Genomic DNA, 9649 nt, shown 5'->3' on the forward strand with positions numbered 1-9649 from the left:
CGGGTATAAAACTGTGGTTTGAGTATGACTGGGTATTGGAAAATCGGGTATTATCTCTAAAAACCATACCGTATGCACCGGGTTCGGGCCGAGTATTTGAATACCCTATTTTCGGGAATTAAATATTCAAGTTTTTCCGTGTATTTTCCATATCATATTTTTAAGGAACTGCACTTTTTTGGGGTATTTTTCAGGTAATTTCGGGTGTATACCGGGTATTTAAAATATCCGGTATTGGAAAAACCCGGTTCCGGTTATGGAACTAGTTCCGTTTTAAGGTATTACTGGATACAAATCGAGTCCAGTTCTGGGTACAACATTTGACACTAAAATGAATACCTGATTTTTTGTCTGGGTCCGGTTTCAAATTCAGGTTTTTTGAGCACGTCTAGTTTTGACCCTTATGACAACTCTAACCAAACATCTCTTTAATGGACAATCATCCATAATTAATATTGAAGCCCTACTGTAACTGGACCAGATTGAAAGCCCAGCCCAGTACAGAACCCAAGGAAAACCGGTTCAAGAGTGTGGATAAGGAGTTTAGGGCACAGGTGGTATAAATACCAAAACTCCATAGCCATACAGTTTTAGGGCTTAAACGAAGATAACTGAAGCCGGTGAAGAAGAAGAAGAAGAAGAAGAAGGCTCATAGAGCTACTGTTCTGTACTGTCTTATCCAAATCAATCAACAAATCAAAGGTATATTATTATTATCATCATCATCATCATCATCATTATTATTATTATTATTCTATTGTATTTAATTTTCAGTATCCGTTAAATTGAACGCCGATTGCCGTTATTGTTGTTCTATTTGTTCAATTAATTAGATTCATTGTATAATATTGTTTTTGTTGTAATGTTGTGATAATAAGCCGTTGATTTTGAGCTTTGATTATTTGTTTATTTGTTTGGTGTGATGTGTAAATTCTAATTTTGAGTAATGGAGTGTGTTATTATTAGGCATTGATTGTATTGGTACTTATTAGTACTAATTAATTACTAATTACTTAATGCATGCACTAATATATGTTTATTTTTTGCACTGTGGCTTGTACCTACCACTGTTATTGTATAATAAGCTGTAGAGATGGTGGTTTTGAGATGCTTTTAAGTTATATTTGGATTTATTGAAACAAAGTTTATTGAAACAAAGCTATTCACAATGTTGTTATCTGTTTGTATTTGCATATCGTTTTGGAAGACAAGTTTTTATATTTGGGATTAATTTCTTGTTTTTATTATAACTTTGATAGATGGAGCGGTCATCGATACCGGAAAGTTGATATGCTTTGTTGATGTTTCTGATTTTATATTTTGTTTTTTAGCAGTTTTTAGTTAAAGTGGGTTGGTTACAATGTTGTTATGTGTTTGTATTTGCTTATTGATTTGGAAGACAGATTTTTAATTTTTTGGGCTGATTTTTTGCTTTTTTGTAACTTTGATAGATGGATCGGTACCAGAAAGTTGAGAAGCCAAGAGCAGAGCAACCCATCAATGAGAACGAGATACGCATCACTAGCCAGGGGAGAATGAGAAGCTATATCACATATGCCATGACTTTGCTCCAGGTTCATATTTTGCTACTAATTGTATAACCATGGTTGAATTAGTCTCTTCTATCTTGTAGTTTATCATTGTATTTTTATCAGTGCATTTTTTCTGAAGTGTTATAAGTTGTGTTCTGTTTGTATTTGTGAGTTGTTATAAGTATAAGTATTATCATTTTGATTGATTGTGTTACAATCTTGCATGATGCAATTCCTACTGAACTGTCATGTTTATTGGACTGAAGTAGACCTATGTCAGTTAATAAGGATGTTTTTTTAGTTATAACTTATATTTGGAGCTTTTACTCCTTTCTTTAATAAAACACTAAAAGTTTATAGCTTTTTTTTAATAATGTGTTAAACTATATGCATCAACATTATTTTCAGCTTTTAAGTTCTACAATTGCATATATTTTCCTCAAACCTTTCTTCATTTACTTAATTTGATTTCTTTAGCCAATTTGTATCAAACTATAAGCATTCTTTATTGTTGATCGTTAATGCTTGTTTTGATTGAAGTGGTTGCTGTACTATTTGATTTCACTATTAACTATTAACTATTTTATTGCTTTATAGGAGAAAGGCTCATCAGAGATTGTGTTTAAAGCTATGGGTAGAGCTATCAACAAGACTGTCACGATTGTGGAATTAATAAAGGTTTATCATCTTATACATTCTGTCATATGCTTTTGTTCTTTAGTTTTGCCACTATACTTTTTGATAAATTTTAGAGATGCTGTATATTTTGATTGTAGAGGCGAATTGTCGGTCTTCATCAAAATACATCCATTGGATCAACCGACATAACCGACACCTGGGAACCCCTAGAGGAAGGTTTACTCCCGTAAGATCAAATTCATGCTCTTCCTTAAAAAATATCTTTATTTGGTATTTGTTATATTTCGTTGGTCTTATGAAGTAGACATTTTGTTTCAGTTTGGAGACAACAAGGCATGTTTCAATGATCACCATTACCCTCTCTAAAGTGGAGTTAAATACATCATCTATCGGGTATGTTAATTACTCTTTGTATAACTTCATTTTTGTGTATCATTTAAATAATATGTGGCTTATGATGTCATCAACATTGATGCATTATGGTAAAATTGTAATTTCTTGTCAGGTATCAACCACCCATACCAGCTGACCAGGTTAAAGCGTCCACTGAATTTGAATATGAAGGAGGTATAATCATAATGTCATTAATATACTACACCCATCATATTTTATTGAACGAATGCTCGTCTTTGTTTGTACAAACGATCAAACACGAAGTTCATGAAGGAGGTTTTTCATGTTCGTGTTTGCCTGTTAAGAAAATGATTGTGTTTGTGTTCGTGCTTTACATGAATGGTTTAAGAACGTAAACGAACAAACATAACTAAGCTAAAATATTATGAGAACTAGACATGTTTGTATGGGTCTAAAAATTTGAATGAATATATTGACACACATAAAGATCAAACTCAATTGGCGTAAAGTTATCTGAATGATATAAAGCAAACGAACAGATATAAGTGGATTTTAATGAACGAAAGTTCATGATAATAAATGCATGAACAGAAACTTGTTTTTATGTTTGTTCGTTTATTAAATAAACTCTTTTCCCACTGAACAATTAATAAATGGTTCGCTTAATGTTCTGTTCTTTTACGGGCTTATTACTTGTATGATAGTTTTATTTATATGTTTCGTTCATATTGCAGAGGGATCACCAACCGCAAGGGGCAGAGGTCGTGGTGGAAGAGGAAGGGGAAGGGGGGCAGGGAGGTCTAGACCCGCACCAGGTATTATTATTATCATAGTTTACTAAATCTCAGTTTTATAATAATAATCTATAAATGTTAGTAACAGTATTCAGTTGTAATAACAGGAAATGGTTATGCACAAGATGAGTATGATGATGGTGGTTGGGAAGGCCAGGGTGGTTATCCACGGGGAAGAGGTCGTGGAAGAGGCCGCAGCTTCCGTGGGCGTGGAAGGGGAAATTACAACAATGCCCCATATATGGATATTCAGCAAGATGTTGGTGGTTACAATCAGGAATCTCCTAGGGGCAGAGGTCGTAACTTCCGTGGTCGTGGAAGGGGCGGTTACAACAATGGATATAACATGGATAATCAGCAAGACGTTGGCGGTTACAATCACGAGTCTCCCAGGGGCAGGGGCCGTAATTTCCGTGGTCGTGGTAGGGGCGGTTATAATAACGAACCATATAATGATAATACTCAACAAGAAGCCGGAGGTTACAATCAAGAATATCGAGGTATGATTTCATATTTTTATATATGCGCGTTGATCAACAAACAGATCATTATATACTCTTTTGTGTTTGATGTGTAGGCCGTGGTCGTGGGAGGGGTGGTGGTCGTGGAAGGGGTCGTGGTGGGTTCAGATCGAACAGGCCAAACCAGGCGGCAGAAGGCGGTGATTAAACACAAACTAAGCGGTTTACTTGGTGTTGATGTTGGTTTGAAGTGTTTTTCATGAATGTTTGGTTGTTGGTTGCATGCACCATCTCTATGTTTTGTTTCATTTTTTCAGTTTCAGATAATTGACTTAGGATCATCAGTTTGTACTAAAGGTGTAGACTAAGTTTTAAGTAGTGAGTTTTGAGTTTTGTTTTCTTTTTATTTTTTTATTGTTTAAAAGAATAATTTGTAATTTGGTTTTTAGTGGCCATGTGATTGATTTGTTAACTTGAGCTCTATGTTTTAGCTAGATATATATTATTATAACAGAAGTAATGATAATATTAAACTATTTCTCAAAACTGTAACACAACTCTTTTTCATTCTCTACAACAAATCTTCCAAGTCTCTCATTCAATATGTCAAAGTTTGGTTTTAGCCAATTTTCAAACCAACAAACAAAACTAACAATAATCATACCAAGTATTTTCTACAAATAGTCTAAGCTATTCTGGGTAGAGGTGCACAAATCGGTTTTTTTGAAAAAACCGGTTCGGTTATTAACCGGACCGGTTTTTTTTATCCAGAAAAAAACCGGTTCGGTTAATAACCGGACCGGTTATTAACCGGTTTTTGTCAATGAAAACTCAAACCGGCCAAACCGGTTTGGACCGGTTTAGAAACCGGTTAGAACCGGTTATTAAACCGGTTTTTTTACAACCGGTTTTTAATAACCGGTCTAACCGGTTAACCGGTTTTTTTTTTTTTTTTTTTTTTTTTTTTTGCTTTAGGGTTTAGGGTTTAGGGTTTCGTTGTTAGCATTCTTTGCTTGGAAGATTAAAAACACATAACTTTCATTTATAGCTTTTACATTAAAAATACAAACATTAAATCGTTATCGCATATTCGTAACTCAAAAATACAAACATTAAAGAATGCTTAGACACGATTACATTAACAAGTTGATGTTTGTTACTCATTTTCTTCGCTACCCGATCCCGAGCTATTCCTTAGGTAATCGTCGTACGCGGCTTCTTCATCGGTCATTGGTTGAGTGTGTCCTTGATTGACCTCGTCTTCATACAAGGCCGCCTCATACTCCATTTCCCCCTCGAGTGAGCGTTGATGTTGTGCCCTATCTAAAGAGTCCAAGTAATCCTTGTAGCAAATCGACATCTCTACAGCTGGTGGAGTGAGTCGAGTCCTCCTAATCGATATAACCCTGCCAGAAACAGAAAAAGCAGACTCCGAAGCTACCGTGGAAGCTTGGACCGTTAGTAAATCTTTGGCCATGGCGGTGAGGATCGGAAACTCATCCTCCTTACCTCTCCACCAAGCCAGCATATCAAGACTTCTAAATTCATCCGGAGTCATGTGTTTCACAAAGTTGGTACCACCATACCTTCCAAGTTCACTGCTTGGGGTGTTTACCCTTTGACGTTTACCGGCGTCTTCCCAAATCATGTAGTACATCCCCATTTCAAGGTCGTTTTGGGATTGGGATTGGGCAACAGCTATTAAAAAAAACCGGTTATAAAAAAAACCGGTTATAAAACCGGTTTTGGCTCCAAAACGTATAACCGATACGTAAACCGGTTACGTAAACCGGTCAAACCGGTTTTTAAAAAAACCGGTTTTTAAAAAACCGGTTTCCGGTTGAACCGGCCAAACCGGTTCCGTAACCGGTTTTTTTGAACACCTCTAATTCTGGGGACACCCCAACTTGAAAATAAATAACAAATAAACAGAGGAAAATTATGTATTATAAACTAAAACAATATGATGTTAGTACGTTTCAAGCAACATTTCATTATAGATAGACTAAAACAAAACCAAGGTAAAATTTACAACAATAATATTAAAGGTCATTAACCTTAATTCTACGTATCCAGGAACTCCTATCCTCAACCCTGTCCTCAGAGAAGTGCAAGTATAGTAAATCACGCATAATCCTCTCATCTCAAGTCAATTTTAGTCTACCTCTACCCAAGGTTGCAAAAGTTGCTAGGCGCTCCCAGGGCGGTCGACTAGGGAGTTACGAGTACTCGGTCTAGGCGGGGTGTACTCGGGGAGTACTCGGACATGGTATTTTATAAAGAAATTCATTTTTCGGAGATTATATATATGTCAAATATCAAAAGTTTACGAAATATTCTACAAAATACACACGAAAAATACAAAAACAATCAATAGCACATACATATTAGTTCAAAAACATGTCTCAATTGATTGAAGACGTACCTCAATTGAACTTTAATAAGAGGTTTGTGAGTTTAGAACTTCGAATCGGATGATAATAATGGTGGTTGCGAGTTTAGAACAAAAATTAGGTTGCGTTTTAGCGTGAAAAAGAAAAAAAGTAGTGGTGGGCTCTTGGAGAAATTGAGTTTTTTAATAAAAGTCAAAATTTTGTTAAGACCGAGTTGGACCGCCTAGGACCGAGTTGGACCGCCTAGGTCCGATTCCGAGTTTTTTAACCTTGGAGAAGAAAAGCGGTGCAGTGAAGTGCCGAGGAGCGCCTAGGCGCCGAGTACTCGGCTGCCTAGGCCGAGTTTTACAACATTGCCTCTACCCCTCCTTCCCTCTATAATAAGAGTTTACACTGATATAACGGGAGTCGTTGTCTGTCTTCTTTTTATATGTCCAAACCATCTCAATCTACCTTCCAATATCTTATCTAATATACTAGCCACCAGTCTTTCACGAAAAACCTCGTTTCTTATTCGGTCTACCTTGTGTTCCCACACATCCATCTTAACATCCTCATCTCTGTTACCTCCAACTTACGCATACGTGTCTTCTTGATGCCCAACAATCTGTTTCATATAGCATCGCAGGTCTAATCGCAACCCTATAAAACTTTCTCTTTAATTTAGTTGGAAACCTCTTGTCACACAGTACCCATGTGGCAGCTCTTCATTTACACCACCCTTGCTTGGACACGATTAGAGGTGCACAAATCAGGTTTTTTAAATACCCGGGTTCGGGTATGACCGGGCATTGGTAATAATCGGGCCGGGTTCGGTCGAGTATTGTCTCTAAAAACCATATCATATGCATCGGGTTTGGGTCGGGTATAGAACCGGGCATTCTAAAACCGGATTTTTGAATACCCTATTATGGGGTATTGAAAAAACCCTATTTACGGGTTTTTTTCGGATATAGATTAGATTTTTAAAAGTTTGCACTTTTTAGGGGTATTTTCAGGTATTTTAAGGTATTTTTCGGGTATACATAGGGTATTTGAAATACCCGGTTTCGAGTATTGGAAAAACCCGGTTCCGGGTATGGAAATGGTTCGGGTTTTAGGGTATTACCGGGTACAAATCGGGTCCGGTTCGGGTTCGGGTTTTAGTGCCAAAATGCATACCCTATCCATACCCTACGGGTAGGGTCGGATACGGGTTCGGGTATTAAAAACCCGGGTATTAAGAAAACCGGTTATAAGTTTTTATTTCGAGTCCGGTTCCGAGTTCGGGTTTTTTTTCACCTCTAGACACGATGGGAACCTTGAACACAACTTATGTTTTTTTAGTATTTTAATGTAAATATAAAATTACTTGTCTCAATCACCTATTTTGCTTTCGTAAAATAGTCCCTTAGGTAACCTTGCTAGTTTACCATATTTGAATATATATTTAGAATTTAGGGGTTGTGGTTTACTTGTGGGTTATACTAGGAGTAAGCAATAACCGAATCGTTAACCGAAACTGAACAGAAAACGGACAAAACCGAACCGATATAACCGAAAACTGAATTAACCGTAATTAACCGAACCGAACCGAACCGAACTCTTCATTCGAACCGAACTCTTCAGTTTTTAATATTTTCAAGCCTTTTTCTCTCTATTTCATGTATTATATGTATTAATAGTTTAATACGATCATTTACATGCATTTATATCTCCATTTCATGTACTAGCATCTCAATTTCATATATTTATACGCTCATTTTATATAGTTATGCATTCATTTTATGTATTTAAACATTCATTTCATGTATTTATAAGCAAAATTTTAGCCCAAATTTGATACTGGTTATTAACCGAAATTAACCGAACCGAATCGATAACCGATCGGTTAGGTTGGGTTAATGCTAATAACCGAACCGAACCGAACCGTGCACAACCCTAGGTTATACTTTGCATGTTCCAACAAATCTTAATATATTTCCAACTGAACAAATAGGAGTTTTGATATACATGCTCGATCACTTTAATGCGACCGAGTTACGTTTACACTGACTTTAAAGGTTTTTTATTGTGTTAATGTAGGTTTATAATTGCAAAAGAACAAAAGTTACATTACACAATAATCAAACAATTATGATACTTGACAACAATTATATACTTTCTTAATAACTACATGACATTATTGATTAATTAAATGCGTCGATACTATTTCGACGTTCAAAACATGTATAATATTTAAGTGATCAAATGGTCTTATGATTGAGCATATAGCCTAATAAAAGAGAGAATTCTTAAAATGATCTAAATCAGGAGAGAGAAAAAAAAATAATCCTAACTATATTAAGATTCCCAAAACAACCCTTAAGATATGTACTGAGAAGACGCATTGGGAAAATAAACGACCATATTTTTTAACCAGTCAAAATGTGACACGTGTAAAAGTACTGACACACCAGACGAGATTTTTAGAAATCTCGTCTGGTCCGACCATATTTTTAAGTTAATTAACTTTTTAAAAAACCGTCTCTCCAGACGGTTTTTTTATGTTTCTCGTCTGGTACGTTCAAATTATATTTTTCTTAAGAAAAGAGCTTTATGAATTTCGTCTTCCAATACGCATTTTGAACGAATTTCGTCTTTCAAGTTCATTTTCTTATGCTTCTTATTTGGTAAGTTTTAAATTAAATTATTATTTAAATCTAATATAATCTTCATCTTCTTTCTTCCACCTTCTTCCATTATCATCTTCAATCAAGTATATTTCTAGTTAGAAACGGATTTCAAATTTAAGATTTTACATGACTGCATACATGTGGAGGAGGAAATTAAATGGGTTTTTCAATTAGATCGGCCTACTGAATTATAATATCGGCCTACTGAATTATTTGGCAAATGGCAACCTAACTAAAAATACTTTCAATGATGGATAATATACTTGATTGAAGATGAAAATGGAATAAGGTGGAAGAAAGAAGATGAAGATTATATTAATTTTTAATTATAATTTAATTTAAGAAAGTAGGGTCCACCTGAATCCTAATTAAAAGTATAGTCGGACTAGACGGAATATCAAAGATTTAGTTGGTCAAGACGGAATACCAATAATCCTATCGGTCCAGACGATATTTAAACTTTTATAACCACCAGATAAGAAACTTGGGAATATGAACTTGAAAGACGAAATTCAATCTAAACGCGTCTTGAAAGACGAGATTCAGAAAACTCTTTTTTCAAGAAATAATAATATGAACGGACCAGACGGGAAACATAAAACAACCGTCTGGAGAGACGGTTTTTAAAAAAGTAAGTTAAGTATAAAATTTGGTCGGACCAGACGAGATTTTTAAAAATCTCGTCTGGTGTGTCAGTACCTTTACACGTGTCACATTTTGACTGGTTAAAAAATATAGTCGTTTATTTTTCCGATACGTCTTCTCAGTACATATTTTAAGGATTGTTTTGGGAATCTTAATATAATTAGGATTATATTTTTT

General features: G+C 35.4%; 1 protein-coding gene across 1 annotated transcript; it reads left to right on the top strand.

Moving 5' to 3' along the window:
• Positions 1-584: 584 nt before the first annotated feature.
• On the top strand, positions 585-4186 carry LOC143617442 (uncharacterized). The gene is made up of 9 exons (XM_077089999.1): positions 585-702; positions 1452-1574; positions 2130-2210; positions 2309-2397; positions 2490-2564; positions 2677-2738; positions 3260-3340; positions 3427-3819; positions 3897-4186. The coding sequence occupies exons 2-9, from the start codon at positions 1452-1454 to the stop codon at positions 3986-3988; spliced, it is 996 nt and encodes a 331-aa protein (XP_076946114.1). The 5' UTR covers positions 585-702; the 3' UTR covers positions 3989-4186.
• Positions 4187-9649: the final 5463 nt, after the last annotated feature.

Source organism: Bidens hawaiensis, unplaced genomic scaffold (assembly GCF_021521415.1).
Source record: "Bidens hawaiensis isolate Kalapana, Puna unplaced genomic scaffold, B.hawaiensis_p1.1 tig00054822_1, whole genome shotgun sequence".
NCBI classification, from domain to species: domain Eukaryota; kingdom Viridiplantae; phylum Streptophyta; class Magnoliopsida; order Asterales; family Asteraceae; genus Bidens; species Bidens hawaiensis.

Bases quoted from the DNA above. Each gene is read 5' to 3' on its own strand.
- LOC143617442 (XM_077089999.1), top strand. From the start codon at position 1,452: ATGGATCGGTACCAGAAAGTTGAGAAGCCAAGAGCAGAGCAACCCATC. The intron at 2,739-3,259 runs GTATAATCATAA...TTCATATTGCAG, and splicing joins TGAATTTGAATATGAAGGAG to AGGGATCACCAACCGCAAGG. The intron at 3,820-3,896 runs GTATGATTTCAT...TTTGATGTGTAG, and splicing joins TTACAATCAAGAATATCGAG to GCCGTGGTCGTGGGAGGGGT.